General features: G+C 40.1%; 1 protein-coding gene across 1 annotated transcript in view; it reads left to right on the top strand.

Moving 5' to 3' along the window:
* The window catches only part of dnah9 (dynein, axonemal, heavy chain 9), a 180,366-nt gene that overhangs the window by 30,065 nt on the left and 123,797 nt on the right, over positions 1 to 26,504 (top strand). The window contains exons 22-35 of the mRNA XM_085283675.1: positions 1,711 to 1,854; positions 2,022 to 2,181; positions 3,600 to 3,755; positions 5,147 to 5,279; positions 5,368 to 5,645; positions 6,014 to 6,144; positions 6,249 to 6,375; positions 6,805 to 6,957; positions 7,388 to 7,513; positions 10,759 to 10,998; positions 11,188 to 11,348; positions 16,389 to 16,545; positions 17,487 to 17,591; positions 23,205 to 23,362. Coding sequence (XP_085139801.1) covers positions 1,711 to 1,854; positions 2,022 to 2,181; positions 3,600 to 3,755; positions 5,147 to 5,279; positions 5,368 to 5,645; positions 6,014 to 6,144; positions 6,249 to 6,375; positions 6,805 to 6,957; positions 7,388 to 7,513; positions 10,759 to 10,998; positions 11,188 to 11,348; positions 16,389 to 16,545; positions 17,487 to 17,591; positions 23,205 to 23,362 — 2,229 coding nt within the window. The remainder of the gene's footprint in view (positions 1 to 1,710; positions 1,855 to 2,021; positions 2,182 to 3,599; positions 3,756 to 5,146; positions 5,280 to 5,367; positions 5,646 to 6,013; positions 6,145 to 6,248; positions 6,376 to 6,804; positions 6,958 to 7,387; positions 7,514 to 10,758; positions 10,999 to 11,187; positions 11,349 to 16,388; positions 16,546 to 17,486; positions 17,592 to 23,204; positions 23,363 to 26,504) is intronic.

Here is a 26,504-nt window from a genome sequence, read left to right as displayed (position 1 = left end):
GTATGCAAGCAACGCTGTAATTTTCCTGAACATAGATATCTTTCTGGAGGTGGAATACAGAGAGAAAAGTAGTACACAATCCTGCAGTTACAGTGTTGTTTTTTCAAACCTGGGTTCCTCATCCCTTTCAGATTTTCTTTGCCATGCTTGAGTTTTTTAACACAAGCCCCTATAGGATCAAGGGTAGTATTACAGGAATGCAGTCAAGCTCAAATAAAGTATCCAGAATCCCATTGGATCTGGGGTCAGTTCAGTTGTCTCGCTGCAGCGGCTGTGAATCTCCTCTATTGGTTAAAAAACAAACAAAAGATACATAACAACTTTGCTGAAATTTTAATATTACAATTACATTTATTACATATTATCCTGCCATTATTGTCAATGTGTTCATATTTATATTGCTAAAGATACATTAAAGTTACATTAAAAGGACAATGTAACACTCTGGGTTACTTGTAATCTCTGGTTCTTTGGACAAAATGTTTGACTACTGGAGTTGCATTGGGTGACTAAAGCTCCAAAAACACCATGTTTGTCTATGATAGAGCATGTGTGTTCATGATAGACCTTTTGAGCCTTCCTTGGGACCAGAGATGCCCCCCTTGTAAAACTTAACACCAGAGATTGATGTTCCTGGTTCCTTATGGCAGCTGCTGCAAAGGAATGTTTGCCAAACTGGTTTTCTGCTTTGGCTTGCTGAGCGTATTGTGGGAGTGTTTGAGTGTCTGTTTTAGTGCCACTTTGCCAGCAAATGTGCCAGTGATTAGCAGAAGTCTTCAGTTGCAGACCTTGCAATGCAGAATTAGAGTTGGCCTTCGGTTCTGACCTTTTGGCAGGGCTGATAGCCATAGCTATAGCTGTTGGGTAGGGGTGAAACTCATCATGTCTCAGTCATGACAGTAGCTGAGTTCTCTTAGTTGAGTCAGCTGACAAGCTAATGGTAGTTTAACAGCTAATTGCGGCCTGCTAACAAGCTAATGCTAGTTAGATACTGAAAAGGATTTGTGTTCACGCATTAACCCAAGTTACAGAGTTGTTACAATTTCCCAGATTTATTTATTTATGAGAAAAAAGTGGATATTCTCTTAAAATACTGTTGTGCACTACTATTTATTTTATGTAGAATCTAATGTAACTGAAGGCACAAAGATGACAGATGAGCTTATTTCTTCCAATTATTACTCTATTGTCTGCTTCTGCTAGTGCTAAATAAGGGGATGTTGAAGTATAATGTGCCATCTCATTAGAGTTTTCCAGAACATTTCCTGTTTAACTTTCCTTTGGTGATGAAGTTGAGGGAGGACCTTTGAATGTTTAAGAATGTCACCTTCCTAACCTTCTGACTAGATAATAGAGAAGCGTTATCTCGAGGCTCTCACATCCGACAAGGCTAATTGAATCCTAACATAATGATAATTAATTCATAGGTGGAGATGCTTCGTCATAATGTATAATTGTCAGATTACTTATGTGTGTAATTGGTCTCTTAATAACCTGGTGATTATTTTCCCATTAATGTCATGGAAGTCATTGTTAACTGTCACAGCACTGGGACTCTCCTCTGGTTATCCTGCAGAGGGTAAAAGATGAGTTTGGCGAAAACTGGAGCCTTTCATTACCTAAACACGGCGTGATTTATACTGAGTTTGTACAAATGTTTGTGTGTGTGTGTTTTGATGGGTGCCTGTGTGCGTTCATGCATTTGTCCAGGTTTGAAAGTGAAAGCCCCTACCAGATGTTGGATGCATTCCACCGGCAGATCCAGGAACGGGAGGCAATTATGGCCTCTCTGGTGGAGTCTGCCAGCCTGTTTGAGGTCACTGTGTCAGAGTACAGACAGCTCCGACAATGCAGGTAAAGCCCAACGATGGAATAAGAAAAAAATAAACAAACATCACAAGACACTGATACATTTAAAACTAATTTAGAGTCGTTAATTTAACATAGATGCTCTCTTGCATTCAGTATCTGAGCTGTTTCATGTTAGATTAATCAACTTTGTGCTCTGTTTCATTCTCAAGGCATGAGGTGGTTCTCTTGAAGGAGCTGTGGGACATGATCACCATGGTGGAATCCACCATGACAGCATGGAGGACAACTTCCTGGAGAGAGATCAACGTGGAGGACATGGAACTGGAATGTAAACGTTTTTCCAAAGAGATTCGCATTTTGGATAAAGAGGTGAGAGGAGAGACGTGAAGTCAAAATACTTATGATCCACAAAATCTCTTTTTCAAACATCCAATATGGGAATTTTACTGATGCTGAATTGGAAACAATCTTTGCATACTTCACATACTAATTTAAGCCTTGTATTTAATAAACAGAATTTTTTCAGTGCTCAACTGTGATCAAATTTTCCACCTCACACAGCATGATGCTGCAAACAGCAGTGAAACATTTGGTGACCTTACTGACAAGTTCAGCTCTTCATCTAACATATCGCTCTGACTCCCTGCTCAAACCAGCGTGAGATTTGATTTTCACCGGGTGTAATCCATATGCTTGAACCAATGACTTGGTGGTGTTCCAGGGTAGGATAACAGAGCCCTCTTTTCCAGTTCTTCCATGTATAAGTTGGCCACAATGGATCAAACTGACCGTTGTATGTGAAATATGTGGAATGACGACACAGATCCAATAGCAGACACATTGGTCGGTGCTGAGAGTGATCCCGTTGCTGAGGCTGGGGTCATCCTGTAATCTCTTACAAACTGCCTCAGTGACTGGAGCACAAGTTGAACATCATACTCTCACTTTTCAAAAACAAAATCCAAGGTGTTCTGGATGTGGTGTTCAGAGCTGCCAACCAACACGTTGAGGATCGAAGTGAGAAACTTTGAGATGAATTAGGTGACTGAGTTACAGATATGTGTGTAAACCATACAGACTTGGTGTAGCTTACCCCTGGGTATAACCTGTGGTATCAGGTCCAGTCAATAGCATTGTCTTGTTCTGACTGCCTCAGACATTCTGTCGTCTTGCATTGTATTTCTTGTAACTATTTCCTAATGAAAGTGGACTTTGGATTGGTGGGTGCTTTTAATATGAAGATGCAGTAGTAAGAAATCCTCAGGCTGTGGTAATGTCACAGCAGATGCCGTGTTCATCCATTCATCTCTTTCCTTAACCAGTCATTCAAATAACAGTTGCGGGGGGCAGGAGCCTATCCCAGCTAACAAAGAGCGGGAGTTGCGGTTCTTCTAGCACCGATCATCAGTCAGTAACACATTATAAACTTGGCCAACACATTCATCCTCACATTCACACCTACAGATAATTTAAGATCTCCACAGGAAATATATAGATGTGTTGTACGTAGCAATTGAATATATACTTACAGTGCTGTTGTATCCATGTCCATAGAGTTTTCTTTAGCATAATACTGTAAGGACACAGTAAATAATAATACTGTTAATGTAAATTTGTACATTAGGCCCACAGGAATATAAAGCAGCAATAAAGAATGGAGTGAAATCAGGCATTTAAGGATTTCAATGTCTTGCTCAAAGTAAAAAAAGTACAATTCAGAATAAATCCTGAACTGCTGTTTAAAGCTGCTTTCCTCTGTCCTAAACATGTGGCCTTGTGTGTGGCAGGTTAGAGCGTGGGAGGCCTTCACAGGGTTGGAGAGCAGGGTGAGGAACCTCCTCACCTCCCTCCGGGCTGTGGCAGAGCTCCAGAATCCAGCCATACGATCCAGACATTGGCATCAGTTAATGGCCGCTACTGGAGTCCGCTTCACCATGGACCAGGTTTACAGCTTATTCTAATTTTTAAAAAACCCAACATGTTGTGGAGTTTCATTTAGAGTATTTTAACATTATTATCACACTAGCTGCAGTATTTTTTTTATTCAGGTCCAAGCAGATGTGGTAATATTTTAATGGAGGTTCAAAAGGGGGTTCTTACACACATAAGCAAATTCATTTTTCAGCTCCTCTTTGGGGTAGTTTGTGCTGCAGAAGTTAAGATGATAGGTTTTTACAGCTTTTAAGTCTGTACAAAAATGTATCACAGAGGCTAACTGATCTGCTTTGATCTTTTTTTAATATATAGATTTATATAGCGCTAGCTTTGTAAGGCTCTGACAGATTCCTCTCTCATACACATTCAGCTGGCTACAGCAGGGATTTGCTCGACTACCATCAGAGATGGTCTACAGCTGCTAATCTATTCTGACAAAGTAGCATCAGCAGCATCACCACTGCACCTGCACTTTTATCCCTGCACTTTTTTAAATGAAACACTTTTTTTTTTTGCATAAACATTTGTCAGTGTCATCTGTCACATATTAAAAACTGACCAAATGTGCCATCTCATTTGTTTTTTCATACTATTACTTATTTAATAAATTAATCCAGATTTAATTGTATAGTATGATTTTAGAGCAACAGTCACCTCAATACCCTTTATATTGAAAGATAAAGACCCTGCAATATTAGATAGAATAACCTATCATAACTATGACATAATCCTCCATGAGCAGCACGAGCAGCAAGAAGCCAACGAATACTACCGAAGCAAAACTAACATTTTCTTCACTTTTTTTAAAGAAAATTCTAGCAGCTATTCTTGAGGTACTGCTGACAAAAGAACTGCGGGCAGCTCAGTTCCTGGTCCGTGGCTCTGTTGTACAGTGGCTAGGCTCGGCACTCAGCACGGAGCTTCCTGTTTTAAACCTTAAATGGGGCCTTTCTATGTGGAGTTTCCATGTTCTCACTGTGGTTTCCCAGTGTTTCCTTCGGGTACTCCAGTGTCCGATCCAAAAGCATGTTAATTTAATTTGTGATTCTAAATGAGCTGTGGCTGTGAGTTAGATGCAGTCCTTTAAATAGGTCTAAAGTGATTTTTAGTGGTCAGCGAGACTAAAAAAGGCTGTGGGTGATAAGAGGTCAACATTACAGTCTGTGAGTAACTAAGTAACCTTTGCTTACAGGTAACATACATGTCTACTTGTAGGTGACAGAGTTTGTGCAGTTAACCCTTGTTCATTATAAAAAAAATGGATGTCTGCTTTTGATAAATATGTATGTCCATGTTACTCTGAAACTAGCTAGTATTCACTGTTACTATGACTTTAATATCACCAGATTTGAGTTCTGGGTATTGTGACATAAGCAGTGACATGGCTGTCTGTGAGCAGGAGACCACTCTGGCTGATCTGCTGCAGCTCAACCTGCACTGCTTTGAAGACGAGGTGAGAGGGATCGTAGACAAGGCTGTTAAAGAGATGGGGATGGAGAAAGTCCTGTCTGAGCTCAACTCCACATGGACAGGTACAGAAACATGAATTTTTAACTTCTAACAGTGAATTTTAATTGTTTTTTTTACCTGCTTATGATGTTCTGATGGACTTTATTGCAGGTATGCAATTCCAGTATGAGCCCCACCACAGGACCAAGCTCCCTCTGCTCCGTGCAAATGAGGAGCTGATTGAGACGCTGGAAGACAACCAGGTCCAGCTGCAGAACCTTATGTCATCCAAGTATATCGCACACTTCCTGGATGAAGTATCTTCATGGCAAAGCAAGCTATCTGTGGTCGACTCCGTCATCTCCATCTGGTTTGTGGTTCAGCGGACTTGGAGTCACCTGGAAAGCATCTTCCTTGGCTCTGAGGACATTCGCTCACAGCTGCCTGAGGTTACACACCAAACACATACATACACACACACACACACACACACACACACACACACACGCACACACACACAGTTCATACAGTTATATATTTCAGGTATCCGTCAGTGTCAAGCTTATATACATGCAAGCCTCAACCTGCGCCCCAGTTGTTGCCATATGAACCTAGGCAGCATAACTGTAATAGCTGTTAATTAAGAATCCATTAATTAGCCTTACTTAGTTTAAGAGCTGAGATTACACAACTTTTTAATTGCTCCCGTGATGTTCAGGCTGTGCTTAAGCCCAGATGTTTGCTATTAAACCTCTGATTCTCCCTCTTTCTTGTGGGAATCAACGCCTGCCGGGCTCCCTCATGAAATCCTCTGCAGGACTCCAGGCGCTTTGAGGGGATTGATGCCGATTTCAAAGAGCTGGCAAACGCTATGCACGAGACGCCCAACGTAGTGGAGGCCACCAACAAACCAGGCCTGTTTCGTAAACTGGAGGACATCCAGAGCAGGTGAAAGTTCAGCCAAGATCAGCGGTTCTCTGTTTCTTCCCCATACGTCTCACACAAACACACACACACATACTGACTCTGCATGTGCTGTGCTATTTCTACAGGCTTTCTCTGTGTGAAAAGGCTCTGGCAGAATACCTGGACACCAAGCGTCTGGCCTTTCCCAGATTTTACTTCATCTCTTCAGCTGATCTGCTGGACATCCTGTCTAATGGGACCAACCCACACCAGGTGGCTTCACAAATTTATGCCCAAGGGATGGCAGTGAATTTAATGCTTCAGTCTGTTCACACAGATGAGAAAAAAACAGTACTAACGTTTTCAGCTCTTTCTACAATTTACTTTACTAACAGTTTTCTAAAACTATGCTCCATCGTGTCATTAGGCTTTTGACTCACTGCTGCTGAATTTTGTAGTACATTTAGTGCCCACACAGGGGCAATGGTGCTTATAGTTTTGTATGTTACTCCAACCTCCATCATGAGTGCACTGGGTTTTTTTTGTCCTCAGAAAAATAAATAACTGTTAAAAACAACTCGGCATCAAAATCTCTTTCATCAGAAGCTAGCAGAGGTGTAGCAGAACACTGGTCCTGAAAAGCAACACTGTAACGTTTCAAACCGTGAGTGTAAATTGATCCCGAGCTGTGCGTTTGCTCAGGTCCAGAAGCATCTGTCCAAGCTGTTTGACAACATGGCTAAGATGCGATTTGAAACCGATGGAGAGGGGAATCCTTCGAAGATTGGTCAAGGCATGTACAGCAAGGAGGAAGAGTATGTCCCTTTCAATCAGTCCTGTGACTGCAGTGGACAGGTAAAAAGAGCCTTGGATATCACCATTTCTAGATGGATCCAAATGCTGAAGACGTTAATGGTGTTTATCTTTGTGACTTACTGCTGACATTGACAATTTTTCGAACCAGTCCTCTGTAATGATAGGAAATACACACACACACACACACACACACACACACACACACACAGACACACACACATTTAAAAAAATATATATAGAAAGAATCTGTTTTGCCCCTGGAGGTTTTGCATTTAAAGCTCATCAATTCATTCATTTTCCATTATATCCCGTAGTGTTTGCCTGACTCCACTTCCACTTTAATGCTTATTAATGGCCTCATTAGGGTCCACTGATAAGAGAGTACATCGGCGCTCATGTGACACACATTGCAATATTTTTTTGGTTTTTGTATTCAGGGATTTGCCTGTTTTTGTGTTTTCTCTGTAAGGTGGAGATGTGGTTAAACCGGGTGCTCGACACCATGCGCTCCACAGTTCGCCACGAGATGACCGAGGCAGTAATAGCCTATGAGGAAAAGCCTAGGGAGCAGTGGCTGTTTGACTATTCAGCTCAGGTAAATAGGTTTGGTTTGATGTATGATGCTGTGAAAAATATTTTCCCCCTTCCTGTGTTCTGTAACTCAAGCTTTCAAATTTTTCAAGTCTCTCAGATCACTGTGGATGAATGCCCCACTATTCTTTGCAGAATTGTTTCAATTCAGCCTCACTGGAAGGTTTCCAGACATGAAAGACCTGTTTTAAGATCATGCCAAAGCATCCCAATCGAATTTAAGTTCGGACTTACAACCAACCCAAAGCCATGGAAGTGCTCTCAAGCAAAGCAAGAGAAAATAACCCCTCAACCCCCATTCCTACACACTACAACCCTAATCTGATGAAGCCGAAAAAGGGACGTCACTACCGCCTGCAAAGGATAACGCTGCTCATCCACGTTGTTCAAGCGCTGAAGCAGAAAAGCAGGCCCAGACCGTGACACTACCTCCACTATGTTTGAATTGTAGTATGATGTTCTTGTTATAATATGCTGTGTTAGTTTTACACCAATCGTAATGGGACGCAAACCTTCCAGAAAGTTTGTTTTTTTCTTCTCAGCCCAGAGAATAAATATTCTCTGGATCCTCATTCTGCCAATCCTGATTGCCTAGTGATTGCAGTGACCACGTCGGACATAACATCTCACCCTTAAGTCACCTGTGCTACCACACAGACATAATTAAAACACCTTTTCTCACTTCAGAGCAAATCTGAACCTGTATATGGGTTATAGAGTCTCAATTTCTCATAGTGAGACATCAAAAGAAATGCTAGGAATGAAAACTTTAGGTTACTTGCATCATCCCAGTTCTTAGAGAAATTTAAAAACTAGTAGTTTTGTTATGTATTTAATCTGGTTATCTCTCTAAAAAGTAAAATTTGTTTGATGATCTGAAACATGTAAGTGAGAAATATACAAGTAAAAAAAACAGAAATTGAAAAGGGGACAAATATGTTTTCACAGATTTAACTGCTGACATCTATTATTTGGACTGGTACCAAATTCCTGTCTGGGCCTCTCATAGTTACTTTCACAAGCTTAAAAATCCTTTACATAGCCAATGTGTGACTGTGATAATGGACCACTTATTCTTACCTGAAAATGCTACATACCAGGTATCACTGATTCATGTGTGGCTACAGATGGAAGTTAGAGTGGTCACTTCCTACCTCTTTTCACTTGGTCTGATTTAGGGTTGGATGATCTGCTCATTGTTTTGATTATACTAATGCTGGGAAGTTCAACATGCACAGCAGTGCTATAAGTGTGTAACTCATACACATACATGCCTAGACACCTATGACATTTATCTATGTCATAGGTCTCAGTTATATGCAGAGAGATGAATTGAAACTACAGCAATGTAGATTAATTTTTTATGAATCTCATAAAAATGATCATATTAATTGAATGCATCATTGATTAGTTATTGTCAATAACTTTGGTAATCTTCGATCCTAGATATCATCATCACAGCCTTAGTCTGATTATTGTTCACATGATAATTTCTTTTATTTGTTATTTTCAATTGAGTCCTGTTATATGAAGCAAATTCCACATTTCTGGGATATTCTGTTATCTGGCTTCACTTACTCTAACATCAGCAGTGTTGCTAAGCAGTCCGCAAAGATGGTTATGAACTGAGACATGAATTCGATGAGGCCAACCCGGGGTTTCCACATCTGACTTTGAGGGCGTTCACAAATATGCTTCATAAACAACCTTAACTGCCCCTCAAACTGGGTGGTGGTACCAAATCTACAGAGAATAGCAATTAAAAAAAAAAAGTTAGGCCTTTATAGCAAAGTTAAAATCAATTCCATGATCAATAGTGTTTATGAAAGCAAGGATAAAAATATATTTAGCTTAAATTATTCCAGAAGTAACTGACAAAGACTGAAGGTCAATCTTTTAGTAATCCAAATTAATTTTTTGGGCAGGCTTTAAATTAAAAACTTAAAGTTAGCAATAAAAGCAGAACGGTCAAAATCAAAGCAGCAAAGCAGCAGAGACATAGAAATCTTGCCTTTTGAAAACAGCCTCTTCTAGAATTCCCACATACTCATTAGCATTTATTGTTAGATGCTATTGAGTTGTTTGATCTTCTAGCTCTTTCAGTCTTCATCCCCAAAGTTTGCAACACAAGCCCTTTGTCATTTTCACAGACTTTTGAAAGCTCACTTCAGAAAACTGCAAACTTCAGAGTGACAGAAAACGTTTTTCATTTTCTTACTTTTCAGTACGATTAGAAGGTCCTAAACAAGTGAAGTGCCCTATTACAATTAGATGCAACTGTTTAGCTGCTGAATAGTTTTGGATGTGTACAACAAGCTACTCCTGAAGTCGTTTGGCACAAAAAAAGCTGTATTTTTTTGTGACACCAGCTGTGCACTACATCATCGGGTGTTCTTCAACCAATAAATAAATGAAAAACTGACTTTTTTGCAAAAAATACATTATAGTGAAATTGTTTATTTTACAAGTATAACAGGTGTTACATAAACCATGCAACAGTGTATTTATAGCCTGAGATAGTTTGTAATGCCTGTATATCTGTATATTTGTATGGTGCGAACTTATCAGTCACACAGTAAATCACACACAGCTTTATTCTCCCTTTTGACACTAAAGAGGACCATGAATTACAAAATGAACATGATGCTCTTTCATTAACAGTAACTAGTGCTTGAGACCATAAGTTTATCAGAAAAGTATTTACTGAGGTCATAGGTTAGGAGAACCCAAGGATGTTTGTCTTGTAGACTCTCTTTGTAACCAGTGGAGATGCTCCTTGTTGGGCATAGATAGAATGCTTTCTTTTGGCTTGCATCACTCAGAAGCTAAGCTCATCTTTATTAGCTCATCTGTATACCTGATTTCTGTATACCCTCCAACCTTACCCTTTCCAGTTGCAAAGGTATTAGAAGGCTTCAACTGGAATTATTTTTAAATGCCAAGTCCATTAATACCCAGACAAAACAACACCTGCTCAGTCCATGTAGTGTTCCTTAAAGATGACTCTCCACATTTGTCAGGAACAACAGCCAAAACAAATCTGTTTTTCAGTTCAAATATTCCTTTACATCTCTTTCCAATGGTGGGGGTTTTTATGCAAAAACATATAGGGCCATATGTTTTGTGTGCCTTTGTTGGCACAATTCCTAGATTTGTTTTACATTTAGATGATGTTTTAGCTCAAAGTGAATACAAGTAAACTACCAGAGAGAATCAGAGTGGTTTCAATGTCTCTGACTCCCTTTTCAGGTGGCTTTGACCTGCACACAGATCTGGTGGACGTCTGACGTCACTATGGCTTTTGCACGTCTGGAGGAGGGCTACGATAACGCCATGAAGGAGTACTACAAAAAACAGGTCTCCCAGCTCAACACTCTTATCTCAATGCTGATTGGCCAACTTACACCGGGTGATCGGCAGAAGGTCATGACTATCTGCACCATCGATGTCCATGCCAGAGACGTCGTGGCCAAGATGATCACTCAGAAGGTGAGAGGGTCACGAGGGATACGTCTGCCAGAGCCAGTGCTCAAAAAATCTTATGCAGCTGCTGTATTTTTTGTGATGCTGTTACCAGTGAGTAATGAACTAAAGATATTCCAGCAAGTATGTCATTATCATAATTAGAAGGTGACAAAGCATATATTATTTTGGATTGTATCTCACTGTTTTTTTTAGGTGGAGAATTCTCAGGCCTTTGTGTGGCTGTCACAGCTGAGACACCGTTGGGATGAAAAGGAGAAGCATTGTCTTACTAACATCTGTGATGCCCAGTTTCTCTACTCCTACGAATACCTGGGAAACACACCGCGATTAGTCATCACTCCTCTAACAGATAGGTATGGAGGGCTTGGACAATTTTTTGTCTCTTTTTTCCCAGACAAAGAGGCAATGAAAAAAAGTGTCATGTCTATAACTTCTGTTCTCTGAATTTGATATACAAAACATATGGGATGGGGGATATCACACCCCGTGTATCCTGCCTGAAGACACCTCTATTCAAGCCTTTACGACAGATGACCTCTAATGATGTATTTGTGGTCCTGCCTAGACATATACACACCATCACAGTCATCCCTCTCTTTCAGGGAGCAGAAGTTGTAGACATAAGAGTTTGTTTCCTTTTAGCCAGTTCACTCAGTATAACACATACAGTATGGGACATATATGTTCTCTGCAGAACAGCCACTGAACTGGAGTCGGAGCACCAGCAGCCTAGTCCTTGGTAGACCCAAGAGAAGGGACACAATGATCCACCAAAGAGGCTGTCATGTCTAAATGATGGAACTCAGATTATTTTTGCCACAATACTCAACGACTTTGCTAGAAATGCCAGGATAACCAGTGGATATTCATAAAGTGCATACAGCCAACCTGGATGTTTGGTAGATTTGAGTGGGAACCTTAGCTTGTGGGTCCTTTATTCAAAAGGGCTAGGCTTGTTACTATGGCTCTTTAGGTTGTCAACGTTTTTTTAAACACTGTATTAAAGGTATTTCAGATTTGTACATTATTTGCTTTAAAACAAGAACCATACTGCTGGGGTTTGATTACACATCGATGCAGACAGTGTGTGAAAAAAACTATAACTGAAACCACAGGATTTATACAAAGGTTGAAAAAGCTTTGTAAAAATCTTGAGTTAAAGCCTAGAAAAGTGTCGTTCTGTTGGAGACTGCCACTCATAAGACCAGGCAACATTTTTCTCTGTGAACTGTTCTTACAGGAGTGTGGCTTTCTGCTGCTGTAGCCCTTCTGCTTTAAAGGTTGACATGTTGTGGATTGAAAGCTGCTTTTCTTTTTTTTTCTCAGTTGTTACAACTGGATACTTGAGTTACTGTTGTTCTGTCAGCTTGAAGCAGTCTGACCATTTATCTCTCATCTCTGATATCAACCGGGCATTTTGGCCAAGAGAGCGGACACTGGCTGGATAGGATCAGTCCTAGAAAGCAAAGGTCTTAAAATGAAGCCACTCTCTGAATTCTTATGTATGTAGAAGAATCCAAAGATTAACTGGCCTGCTGTGTTGAGGAGAGGAAGTTTAGCAGTAAATAAAAAAGTAAATGAAAAACAACCAAGAATACTTACTGTGTAGTACTCTACAGGTGCTGTTTTGCAGGAAACTTGAGTGCTTTTCAAAAATCCATTTGTACTAATAGTCTTCTTCCCTTGTCACTGAGAAGAAAATGGAGGTTTCTCATCTGATAATCACCATCTGATGCTTTGGAAGCATCTTCATTTGAATCATTATGCACACCCACCACAAGTAAAATCTTTCAGCTCAACTCTGCATGGTCACTGTGCCAGCTGCTGGTTTGTTCGTGCCCACATGTTTTTGCAGGGTTAGTTAAGCTACAGAGAGTTGAATACCTGCCTCTCAGAGTCCTTTTGCGAACCGCAGTGTTTGACTGTATGGTTTTCCAAGCTGACCAGTATTCCCTTTGAAGCTTGAACAAAGCATAAACAATGGGCTTTGATGGCATCATCAGCGGCCGTGGAGCAAGGCTTCACCATATGGTGCATGCCCTCGCTGTGACTCACACAGTTTGCCACTGGCTTTCATTGAAACAATGGGCCATAGACCAGGGGGCGAGGTGTCAAATCCTTTAATCCATGACTTGAGAAAATGGCTAAAATAGTGTTTGCTACATGAATTGTTACACAATTCTTCACATCAGAGTCAACAAGAGAAAAACACAACCTGACATCCACAGGCACCACAGTAGCATAGAGTAAAATCCACGTTTTTATCTTAACACTACATGCAGATTTCTGTGTATACTAACATATCTTAAATGGTTAGTTTATCTAAAGTATGAAACCATTATCTTTATCAAAGTTCAGCAAGTTTATATTATATGACATCAATTTTGCAATTCAGAAGAACTTTGTTAGAGATGGAACAAAGCTGTGAGATACGATGCAAGAGGATGACAAGGCAATACAAAAAAACCTATAAATATGATTTAGACTAAATCAGCAGCACTGTTGTAGTGCAGTGCAAGCTATGAAAATCAGTCCTTGGACACACAAGAAACCAATGCACCCTGAGAACTGGAGCAATACTGAAAAGATGTCTAAACAGTATTTAGATTTCCTTTAAAAGTGAGGGAGGAGGCCCCGGGGCAGACCCAGGACACACTGGAGAGATTATATCTCTCGGCTGGCCTGGGAACGCCTTGGTGTTCCCCCGGACAAGCTGGAGGAGGCGGCTGGAGAGAGGGAGGTCTGGGCTTTTCTGCCTGGACTGCTGCCCCTGCGACCCGGTCCTGGATAAGCAGAAGAAAATGGATGGATGGATGGTGAAAGATGGAAATATATTTTTCTGTAATTATGGCAAAAAAGAAAAATACATCTCAGAGTTTACTACAGAATCATTTATTTATACTGGCTATCGTCAGGCTTGACTTAGCACCACATGAACCTCTACCTGCTGAAGGGTTCTGGTCAGAGTAACCCGCAACTTTGCAGAATAATAAAAATTTAAACAAAAAAAATGTCACAATGAGACGGGTGGTCCATGAGGTAAAATGTATGGAAGTGGGATCACTCCATCCATTTGTCTGTAAGACCTCTGCGAACTCTTCAGGCAGCCAGTAGTAGCTGTAGCTTGTAGCTTTTCCTAGCATGTAGGAACAATAATTCTTGATTTCAAATAAAGGGCACACTGGATGTTGCATTAATTCACTTCACCATCTTGTGGTTAAAACTGGTACTACAGAAAAGTACAACCGGGCCCTATTTCAGCTTAAGTTGATATATCTTTAACACGGCATATTTTGGACATAAGGTCATACCAGATATTTTTTCATATACTGTTGATAGCCTTAGTTAATTTTGAAAGTTTTTAAGCAATCTTTCAATGCTGCGATTTACAAGTCCATTTAAAAGACACTATTAATTTATTAATTACCCTCTCATGACAAATCAGAATGCTTTCTGTGACAAGGCTCTACAGCATCGGTTTACATGAAAGCAGGCAAACAGAATTTCTTAATTACTGACATTGCTGCGTTTATCAAAGCCTTTGTCACTTAAGATTTTAAACATTAATATTGTCTAGAAGAAATGTGAATTCTTAAGCAGTATGTGAATTCGTTCACATGACCTCTGTGTGATTATGTACCACAAGGTGGCTATTTTCAATCTGTTGTGCTCACTTTCTGCAGCAGGATAATTAGGCTAAAGGAAGTGACTCTAATCTATAACAGCGTGTATGTTATCAGCATAATGTTTGCACTCACTCAATACTCCAAAGCTGCACCATTATGCAAAATGTCAACCCCCACCCCATACACGCACGCACGCACGCACGCACGCACGCACGCACACACACACACACACACACACACACACACACACACACACACACACACACACACAAACACACAGGAGTGGAGGGAGAATGAGTCAGACAGGTAGGCTGATATATAGCTGTTCTTCTTAAAGACACTGTAATAAAATAAGTCACCTTATCGCAACCCTGTTTAGTTTCACTCTTTCCTATCTTGCTTTAGTTATTCAGTGCAGACCATCCTTATCCAGCCTCCTTGATGACTTAGTGTGAGATTTCTGGCCGTATTTTAGCGAAGAGTCGTGAAGCTGATTGGCTCTGATACACTGTATACAGATGGCATCATTTGTCTTCTCTGACTTCTATCTCTCGTTACGCTTCCCGATATTTTCCCCTTCCATACATCATCTATTAACCAGCAGCTTATTAAAACAACTGCTGTGTTGATATTTAAGGCAAACCAGCGTGTTCACTGCTGTGATCAATGGAGTCCTGATTGTCAGTTCACATTCGCAGTGCTTCTGCTTTTTATTGACACTAGCTGGGCAGACTGCTTGCTAGTCCTGACAGGTTGTGGAGCAGAAGCAATCAATGGTGTCACTAATCAGCCTGTGTCATAATCAAAGCACAGGAACAGATTATATTATCATATAATAAAATTATGTACAGTGACAGCTGAGACAACACCAAGACATTGTCAGTGCTGGTTATAGGACAACGCAGGGTTGTTTTTTGTCATGTTAATAGCTGCGTGCAGTTCTTGTAATGCGGTGGCAGAAACCCAAGCTTTTTTCTCCTATTGTGCATTTATTATAAGAGAGTGTGGATGATTTAACAGGATTGTATTGTTGCAGTGACCGGGGAAGAAAGTCCTCTGCATTCAGCTCTTTCGCTGCGTGCTGGTTCGGCTGTGTGAGGGACAGGAGCATTGTTCTTAAGTGAATTGGTGTAATGTCATGCTGATCACTGATGCCACTTTGTATTTTGATTTGACACGGAGGACTTCAGTGTCTCATTAAGCCACCTGTAAATCATGCACTCAGTCCAAATTTTGGTTTTCAGGCTTTGAAGACAATGTCTTTATTCAAATCCTTATTATGGTCCTCAGACACACAGGCAGCAACGTGCAGGTTCCCACACAGAATAGTATGTTTTTGTTTTCTTATATCAGTATTTACAGCAGAAGTAGTGCTGGTAGCTGGTAGCACCTATACAGTCGCCCTAAAGCAAACAGTGGCAAACACATTTGTTCAGTTTACTGTTTACTGAAAAGCATGTTCATGCACACTGACATACCCATGCTAAAAACCTTGGGCTCCTGCATGTGTTTTCACAGAGTTTTGGCCAGAATTAGCAACTGTGAAATTTCAGTTCCTCAGCATTCATTATTTTGACACATAAAAATATAGAGTGTGTTCTGGGTTTAAACTTGCACAGAAGCAAGAGCCTTCTGTAGAGACGTTTTACTCCCGAAACTGTGATTTCATGTTTAAGTTTCCTATCTTTGTGCTCAACCAGAGAACCGACTTATATGGATGTGCGTGGACTGTAGTAATGCAACTAGAAATATCTCCACTATGTTTAGATGCTACATCACACTGACTCAGTCCCTCCACCTGACAATGAGTGGAGCTCCAGCTGGGCCTGCAGGCACGGGGAAGACTGAGACTACCAAAGACTTGGGACGGGCCCTGGGAATCATGGTGTACGTGTTTAACTGCTCCGAGCAGATGGACTACAAGGTGAGCAAGCGTGCATGAGCACAAGCTTCTGTGTTTGAGCCCACGCACAGAGCCAATGTGCGTTCGCAGCATGTGTGTTTCTTTTCATCTTTGCCTTTGTCAGCGATATGGTATGCATTTGTCATTAAAGTTGTCAACCTACCTTTATGCCCTTCTCTTTTCATCTTTGTTCTTTTCATCTTCTGTTTGCTTTCCCCTTGAAAGAATAGCTGATTAAGTAAACCCCCATTGTTATTGCTTTACCAAACCTTGTCAAAAACCCTTCTCTGTATTCAGCCTCCACCTGCCTTTATTATGCTTTTATATTTCACTCATATTTTCTGCATATTGAGGGGTCAACGGAGACATAAACGCAATCTTACAATCCAGCTTGATCCTGCTTCCACTAGACAGGGGAATCATTATATTATAGAGGTGTCCGGCACACCTATAAACTCCAAAGCTCTTGTGTACAGATAGATGTGCTAATACACATGTGCGCTTCAACATTTCGCAGAGCCCTGCATTGTTAGTCATATTGAGTTACGCACATACACAAGTTAAATCAATCCTCCGGTCAGCTCCAGTCCACGTCAAGGAGGCTTCGCTCTTTCTGCTTGTAATTGGAGTCAACGGCCTGCTTCATCTTGGTCTCAGGGGGGCTGTTCACCTGCTCTCGAGCCAGTGTTAAGGGTAGCTGTAATGTGTGCAGGCAATATTTTAGCCTTCTTTTTGTTGCCATCAGCCCCTGTTTTTACTAGTGTGACGCTTTGTTTGTGTTATTATTCACAAACTTGCATGTCTCTGTAGTAGCTATGACAAAACTGTTTTTTCATATATCTTCTGTGTAATTGCTGATACATATGCGTCTCCCTTTCCACGTCTTACCAGTCAGACTGGATCTGAATCTGACTGGCTTCCTGCCCCAATGTGTCTGAATATTTGTCTCTTCGTGTCCACAGTCCTGTGGGAACATCTACAAAGGCCTGGCTCAGACAGGAGCTTGGGGCTGCTTTGACGAGTTTAACAGGATATCTGTGGAGGTGCTTTCTGTGGTGGCTGTACAGGTACGATTCCCTCCCCCTCCCCCTCAGGTATTTGCAGGTGGAGTTGATTGAGAGCACCGTGTGTGCATTTTATTTGTGGTCCAACTCAATCAAGCTCTAGTGAAAAGCCCTTGAAAACACTGCTGTTCGAGGAAACGGCCTCTTCATAACCAATTCCAAGTATAATTTTTTCAGTTATAACACTAATCTACCAAGGCTGCCACCTTTGCACCCCAGAGCTTCTTTATAATTGGAGCCTTCTGTGATCTGATTTGAGAGTTGAAGAGGGAAAACTGCCTCCCCAGCTTAACTTTGCAAGCAACATTAGTAGCAATCTTTGCAACTCAGATGGACTGACATGAAACACTCAGAGAACAGATAGCAAAATATTCTTTATTTGCCAACAAAATGTAGAAAAATCATCTTACAGTTTTTCCTGATACAACTGACCCCCTACAAGTCAGTCAGAACCTTCAACCTGGCCTTTTGTCATCCATAAATTAAAAACAGAACAAAACAAAAAACACCATAATATTTTTTAACCTTCTAATGGTTTTTTTTTACATAATTTTCAGTTTTCCTATAATTCAGTTATAAATCACATGATACCCACCCAAATGCAGGCTCTCAGGGAGGCAGAAGTTTCAAAAAACTAACCTTTATTTCAGCAAAAGCAAAGTCCAAGCAGTGATGAGCAGTGGAAGTTAATGGAAACTAAAATACAAAACAACTGGCTGAAAGAACCCGAGGTGAGATAACAGACACCGTGACGAGGACTAAAGTGAACACACGGGACTACCTCTACACAAGATGGGTAATGAGACTCAGCTGATAGTGATCAAAGACAAGTCAGGAGGGTAAATAATACTAAATGCAAGACACTAGAGATAAATAACTCCCAAAATCAACAGGAAGCGAGGCGTGGGAAGCACATGAATGAACTTAATATGAGGGAACTGACAGAAGAGGATAGAAAAAGAAACACTGAGGTTAGAGCTAAACTTGGATACAAACTGGAAATAAGAACTCAAGACTCAAGGAAATACATACAAGCATACCAGAAGCAAATATAAACACTAAGTATGCTGACAAATATGTTGTGATTGGTTGGTAAACAACGACCCATTACAGCACAATTCAAAGTGTTCACTAATAGGAACTGGTAGGTCGTTGGACTGCTTTCCATCTTTTACAAAACAGAGGATAAAGATGTTAATCTTTATGTTAACATAAAGATTAACATCTTTATGTTTACTGTATGTTTACTTGTCTGATTAATTGGTTTGAAAAACAAACAGTACTTCATAAATGTATGTGGGGAACCTGACAGCTGTGCACGTATTGTACCCATAATTTTGGGCAGTATATTACAACCTCAGTGATCCACCAGGCCTAAAAATGGTGGAACTGCTATTTACACATATGCAGCCTGAAAAACTATAAGGCAGTTAAAAAATGGACTATAAAAAACTAGGGAAATTTAAATTAGTAGTACTGTTTTACCTGTTTTGCTGATGCCCATCCACTTATGTCCACTAATAAAGGTAAGCTATCATTCATATATCAAAAAGGTCTACTTTGATTTGGTATTTTCCCAGAATTGGAAAACATATAAAGTCCTTGCTGCTTCTCGCTTTGTATTTCCAGAGCTGCACATACAAAGCTCCTCTGTTCTCTCTGTGCCACTGCACAATCACTAATTAGTGTAAAGGAAGTGGGTTGCGCTACATGACTCGAGTGCATGAATCGAGTGCACCATTAAATTGTATTGAATCACCCCACCCCCACAGTTGCAGCATCCACTGGGTATAACAACATTTTCTTGAAAGAAGCCCTTGGGTAAAATGGTCACATAGTGGCCAAACCTGGTTTTCAGTTGGTCTTACTGATCTCAAGTGGCCTAAAATTGATTGGTGAATTAACGTTTGTGCTTCACAGTAGGGTTAATTATTTCCCCAGAAGAAGCTGGGATAGTGCTCTTTTTTTACTACATGGAGCTCTGTGAATGACCTGAACTGATCATTCTTTATAGTTATGCTCCTTTTCTCTCTTCACTTCATGCAAAATGACACATGTGGAGAAAAAAAAAGACTCTACACCGAGCATCGTATACTCTGTGTGACCTACAGTAGCTAACCCTCTGAGAACAGCACTCTTTTGAGAAATCAGCCATACTCTGCGTGTTTCAGCTGATTCTAGCTTTTCAGCTATCTTCCATTCTGTTATCCACGATCAAAGAGATCCTCTCTCTGTGGTTTCACAAGTCCCTGTGCTGTACTCCAATCCTGCCTACCGTTGGTCCTGACTCTATCTTCATGCATGTACACTACTGTCAAAGCAAAATGTACACAGTTGATAAGAATGCTGATTGCGATCATGATGCTAATGGAGATAGAGCTCCTCAAAGGATCATTATTCACCCCTAGACTTAGCAGTCACTCCTCTGCCCTTCTCCCTGTAGCAGAAATGAAAGTCAAGCAGTCTTCCTTCATAAGCCATAGAAGTCTACAGTACTTAGAGAATTTTAAAGTGCCAGAAGAATGAATTGGTGTTGCGTGGTGTAATGAATAATAAATCACGGTGGCTCCTACGTGGAGAAGTAGACCCAGAGAATGAGCGTCAAACTCCTGCTGTGAGAGCTGGCAGCCCACTCCAGCGCTCAGCCTTCCTGAGAGGAGCCAACACAGAGCCATCTCCCACCATACCACATGCACCTAATCCATCTTCTTACAGATGGATTAGGTGCGCGTGGCATTGCACAGTGACAAACGTGGCTGAGGCCTGGGCCTGGACCAGTTCTACATTAAATAAAGCTGAAACCAACCAAAGGCCTGCAGTTGTTATAACATGGAGATGGCTTGGTGGGGTTCTGCCTCGGTTACATCAAACACTGAATGTGTTTTATTTTGTTTTATTGAAGCCACTAGCTCCAGAGAGGAAAAAAGAATGGAGCTGGACCTCTCTGGATCATACCTCTTTTCTTGAGCTTCTTTTAAATGTGATTTTTGTGTTTTACTTCCCTTCCTATCCCTGTAGGATAGCAGTGGTGAGCTGCTGCCATTTCATATAAAACACAAGCTCCTCTGATGTTGTCCTAAAAACTTTTATTTCTTCTTTTTTTTTTGTCTGATGCAGCTTCCCTGTTTGTTTTTGCATTCCCCCCTCCTGCCTCTCCCAGTTGCGTTAGTATGACTGAGTGATCTGTAGCCGAGTACTCATCCATGAAGAGATGTTCCTCCTCTTTCCAGCTGTCGACTCGCTGTTCTACCGCTCGCATGTTAAATTCATAAAGCTTCTTACAGGCTGGGATTCAGAGTTTTAGGCCGAGACACACACATGCATGCACGTATACACACTCACAGAAAGTTCATTTCTGATATCTCATTCCCTCATAATGTAGACAAGCAGGGCTTTGGTAGTTCATCCATCCAGTGAACCCTGGCTGATAACATGCTCATACTATTGATGAAATTGCGTCCCTTTGCAAAAAAAGTTGCATGCTGCATAACAATTTGACAGGCTGTTGCAAATCGACTCTGCTGTGTGCTTGGTGATATTAATAATATGTTAATGAGAGTTGCACTTGATATCAACTGTGTTTCAGATAGTTTCGGCTTGGCGTGGTTTGGTAGGGAGCCGGTGGCAATCATAGCTATTACCCGCATGTAGATGCCACATTGGTTGGAATTTTTATTACAAAGGTGTGTCAGTGAGGCCGCCATATTGGATGAGCGAGCCTGTATATTTCTCAAGGCAGACTAGAGATGGACCGATCCGATATTACGTATCGGTATCGGTCTGATACTGACGTAAATTACTGGATCGGATATCGGAGAGAAATAAAGCTCAAAGACATACTTTTCTTTCTTATTCTCATTTAAAATGTCTAGCTTTTTATAAATAATTATCTGAATCTTACACCCAAAGTTTTAATCTTATGTAAAATATATAGAAGTCCATTACTGTATATAGTAACTATTAAGTCTAATATACCCTAGTAAGCTAGTTCTTTTTCCTTTGGGAAGATACCATCTGTGCAGTCTGCAATTCTGTAGAAGAAAGATGTTGAATCTATTTAATTATTCTTGAAAAATAATTTATTTCTGTGCATTTTTTTTCACGCTGCATCAAATTAAAGTTGACTACGTCAATTAAGCATCATGAGGTGGAGGGTGGGGGGTAGTTCCCTATTTTTTTTTTCTGGGAGTTTGCAACCCTATTAGTTAGGTTGCTTAATTTTTCTGCTAAGTACTCTTTAAAATACCAGAATAGGGAGGATGGAGTAGGTTTAAGTTTATTAGATTGATCAGTTTTGCTGAACTATGAAATATTTTGGGTGCAGTATATTTTTTACATACAGGTATAACAGAATAGCTTTAGTGTTGTTGTTTATTTAAACTTGAGTATGAACTTATACAAAATGCAGCAAGATATTAAAAAAACAGTTTTATTGATTAAAAAACACTATATCGGATTCATATTGGTATCGGCCGATATCCAAATTTATGATATCGGTATCGGACATAAAAAAGTGGTATCGTGCCATCTCTAAGGCAGACATGCTGAATTTTCATCCAGCTTACCAGCTGTTAGGTTTGTTACAAATGCTATAACTGTATCCATTCATCAAAAGTTGATTTTCAGTGTTCCAAAATAGAATGTTAAAATGACTGTAAAGACATGTCCACACCGCAAGAGATTTATAGCGACACGGTAACCAGAAACCAAAGAGAGTGAATATTTGGTGAGTTCCAGATGTGTGACTGAAGAAACTACCAATGAAAGTGAGAAATACTGTTGAATGAAAAATCATGGCACCATGGACCCAAGTCCTGCAGGGATAGCACTGTTGGGAGAGTAGTTGGCCAAAGACTTTTTGACAACTATTGGATGGATTTCTATAAAATTCTGTACAAACAGTTTTGGTGCCTAGAGGATGGATTATGGAAAGTTTGGTCACCCTCGAAATTTCATTAGTGCCTTGAACATGTAGGAACCTGACGGTATTGAATTGGAATAACTGTGCAAAGATTGCATATTAGCACTTCTGATTCAACACATTAGTTGATGTATGTAATGACTTGATTATATATCCGTGTTATGCTTTGGCATGTATGTAGTTGGTGCATTGTCATGTAAATCCTCCGTGGACAAGTCCAATGTCTGTTGGCCACAATAGACAGACACAGACACTCTGTCAGTTTACCAAATGTCATGGCTCTGACCCAAGCGGGCACTAGTAGACACTGATGCAAAAAGTATACAGTAACCAATGCTGTACTAAGTAAAAGTGAGTATTAGCAGTTTAACATTCTCATTGTATTTTTTCATTATTATTCATTAATTAGCTTAAAAATAATTTTAACATGCCGTTTTTTAAACTGTGACCAAAAAAGCCGAGCAACACCATGTAATTTGTCACAATGTATCACATGATTTTGACTTAAATGATGATTAAAAACACATTTTTGTATTTGTTTTTTTTTAATTGTGGTAGACAGAGTGTGCCCTTTTTACTGCTTGGGAACATACACTATATACCCCTTTAATCCTCAAAAATGGGGCTAAAAAATGTTTGTGTGTTGGCATCCAGTTGCGACAGTTAATTCCATTTTGTATTATCTTTGAAATTAGGTCAAAAGCATCCAAGATGCCATCCGCGATAAGAAGCAGAGATTTAACTTCATGGGAGAGGAAGTGAATCTTTGTCCCTCTGTTGGAATCTTCATCACAATGAATCCAGGCTACGCTGGCAGGACCGAGCTTCCTGAGAATCTCAAAGCTCTGTTCAGGTAGGCCAAAAGATCTTCATAATGTGTACGCTTATTTGGATCATTCAGCTTGATCCTTTCATTTATTTCAGCTGGGTTAAATGGTAAAATGGTAAATGGCCTGTGTTTATATAGCGCTTTACTAGTCCCTAAGGACCCCAAAGCGCTTTACATATCCAGTCATCCACCCATTCACGCACACATTCACACACTGGTGATGGCAAGCTACATTGTAGCCACAGCCACCCTGGGGCGCACTGACAGAGGCGAGGCTGCCGGACACTGGCGCCACCTGGGTTAATCCATCTGTTAATATTTAATCCTGGGTTTACTCATGCATCAAGAGTACAAGTCATACCAAAATTCTGGAAAGAGTCCAGACCCCGAGCCACTAAAGTGGTTCAGACTCCCTAAGTCTATTTACTCAAATTACCAAAATTGATACGTAGGGACTGTTTCTTCAGCATAATGTAGGCCTAATGAAAAGTGCCAACTGTGTTTTCTGTGGATTATCAGGAGAACATGTTTGTATGGACAAATGCAACTTTTGTACATTCAGGTGATGATTCTGTGTCATTAAACGGGTTTAATTTAAAATATCACATAACTGATCCTTCTTTTAGGCTGACTAAATATTAAATAACTGTTTAAATAACATAAAGGTAAAAAACAACAAAAAAGTTGAACATTGTAATATCTCAGGTTAATGTTGGAGTGGACATTCACTGATAAGCTGTGTTTGCATACGTGTTACTGGAGAAGAGCTGTGCCGCTTTTCTTAAATAATTGTAATGGATTCAGACCTGTATGTTGACATTGTTCTATTTTTTGCAGTGTATGAACAATATCCCTATAGTGCAGTGAAAAAATGTTTGTCCCGTTCCAAGTAAACACAGAGTACAGTTTTTGAATGATGATTTCATTTGTTAAGAGAAAAGGGTATACAACCTGTGTGCCTCCCTTAAACTAACTGGCTTTGCCACCCTTAGCAGCAAAAACTGCAATTAGGCATTTGCGATAACTGGCAACGAGTCTGTCTTTCAGATCACTGTGAAGACAATACTTAACAGAATAGTTTTAATTCAGGGTTTCGAGTGTGTGAACGGGACTCAAACCTTCCATAAAGTTCAGCTTTTCAATCAATCAATCAATCAATCAATCAATCAAGGCTTTTTTCTCATTAGTCCGCAGGGCTGTATGACTGTAGCCCAGGTAGTAGACCAGGACACCTATTTATCGGAAGGTTGGCGGTTTGATCCCTGTCTGCTCAAGTTTGCATGCTAAATATCCTTGGGGAAGATACTAACACCGAGTTGCTGTCCGATGCATCCATCGTAGTATGAATGTGTGCGAATGGTAGATAGAAGCACTTACGTAGAGCACAGAAAAAAGTGCTCGTATGCAGGGGCGGAGCGGGGGGGTGGCTTACGGGGCTTAAGCCCGGGTTGTTTTGTCAGAAGCCCGGGGTATTTTGGAGTGTAATTTTTTCATAGTTAGATGCCTGGCTGACAACTGTATAAAACAAAAAGTACACACAATATTCGAAGCACATAGTGCACACTGTGGGAATTTACGACTGTGCGTGAATCCCCCCCTGATATTGGTATGATCCAAGCTCAGGCACTAAGCGACTGAGCGAGGGGGCGGGGCAGCTGCTGCCCGTCAGTGCGCTGTTGGAGAGACGGAGCCAGCCATACTAAGGAGAGCTTAAGTTTGACCAGGTACCAAAGCAAATCATTCGTACCGTACAAATAATGTAAATATGACGGTGCATCACGAAAGATTGATATGAAACTGATCACTTGACCAATATTACGTTACTTGCTCTTCAAGTGAATCAACAAATGGCGAAATGAAAAGCCGAACAAATGCTATTTTTTTTTAGAGTCTTAGCTTATGTGTGTTTATTTCATATTCTCAGTTCTTACCCTCCCCGACTAAATCGGTTTCAGTTATGTACTGAAACATAAGAATGGACATTCGAGGGTTCTTTCAAAGAAAAAACTCAGGTAAATGTTATTTTATATATTGTGCTTTGTATGTTGTTCAGTATATTTCTATGCAAAACAAGAGGGATTTCAGTACACAGCAGGATATTCACATTTGTAACCAGATATTTACATACACTTTAGGGAGAAAACATAAAACATTTTTACTGTACAACATCAATTTAGAGTAAACTTTTGTTTTAGATAAATATTGAAATATCTTTTGAATTAGTTAAATGTCAGAATAAAGAGAGACAGAGCTGTCTATTTTTTATCACTTTCATTAAATTTAGGAGTACATATACACTAAGTTTATTGTTAATTAATAAGAAAACTCCAGACGATTCCATTCTGAGCTGAAGAAGCTTCTGATAGGTTAGTAGAGTCCATGTGAGTAAACTGGTGGCACAGCTGTGGATGCATATAAGGCAAAACACAGAGCCTGTTTCTTTGACATGGGAAAATCAAGAGATATCAACCAAAACACCAGGAAAAGAACTGTGGAGCTCCATAAATGTGGCTCAAGTTTGAATACAATTTGGTGCCATTTGCAATTAAGAAATACAGATAGTTTCTCTCTTTACTCTTAAAGTTAACAAATATGTTTTTATATTTATCAATCTAAAGAAATAAACATTTAGTCTGATTTGATGTTACAATTAAAAAAGTGTTTTTATCTGAAGAGTAAATATCTGGTTTCAACTGTATATTTGATGATTGTCAGCACAAAGACGGAGAGAGAGGAACAGAGAGGGAGAGAGAGAGAATGAGGACAGAACAGATGAACAAGAGCAGGTGAGACACACATGTTAGTCAAATGGTTGTTTACCAAAAGTATCACCGTATCACAGGTCCTCATGTATCTCGTACCTAGTGTTTCTTTTTAGGTTTGTTATTTTTCAAATTCTGTATTTATTAAGTTCTGCAGGCTTGTTTGCACAACAAGGCTAAATAATTATATAAACTTTTCTCAATCTAAATAGTGGACTTTGGTAGAATTAAAAAATAAGTGTAGTGCAGGTCTATGATGATTTTTAGTGCTATCATCTAGTTCTGATTCTGGTTCTGTCTTGGTTAAGTCCTCAGTAGTCCTGATTTTGAACTGTTGTAGTCCTGTTTTAATTCTGGATCAGTTCTGGGTCTGGTTGAATTGGGGTTTAGTCCTCGTGTCTTGA

This window comes from Mchenga conophoros, linkage group LG8 (genome assembly GCF_057382185.1).
Source record: "Mchenga conophoros isolate Kocher_MC1m ecotype Shallow Benthic linkage group LG8, M_conophoros_male_GT1.1, whole genome shotgun sequence".
NCBI classification, from domain to species: Eukaryota; Metazoa; Chordata; class Actinopteri; order Cichliformes; family Cichlidae; genus Mchenga; species Mchenga conophoros.
Note: the sequence above shows the minus strand (reverse complement) of the source record. Positions and strands in the feature narration are given on the sequence as shown.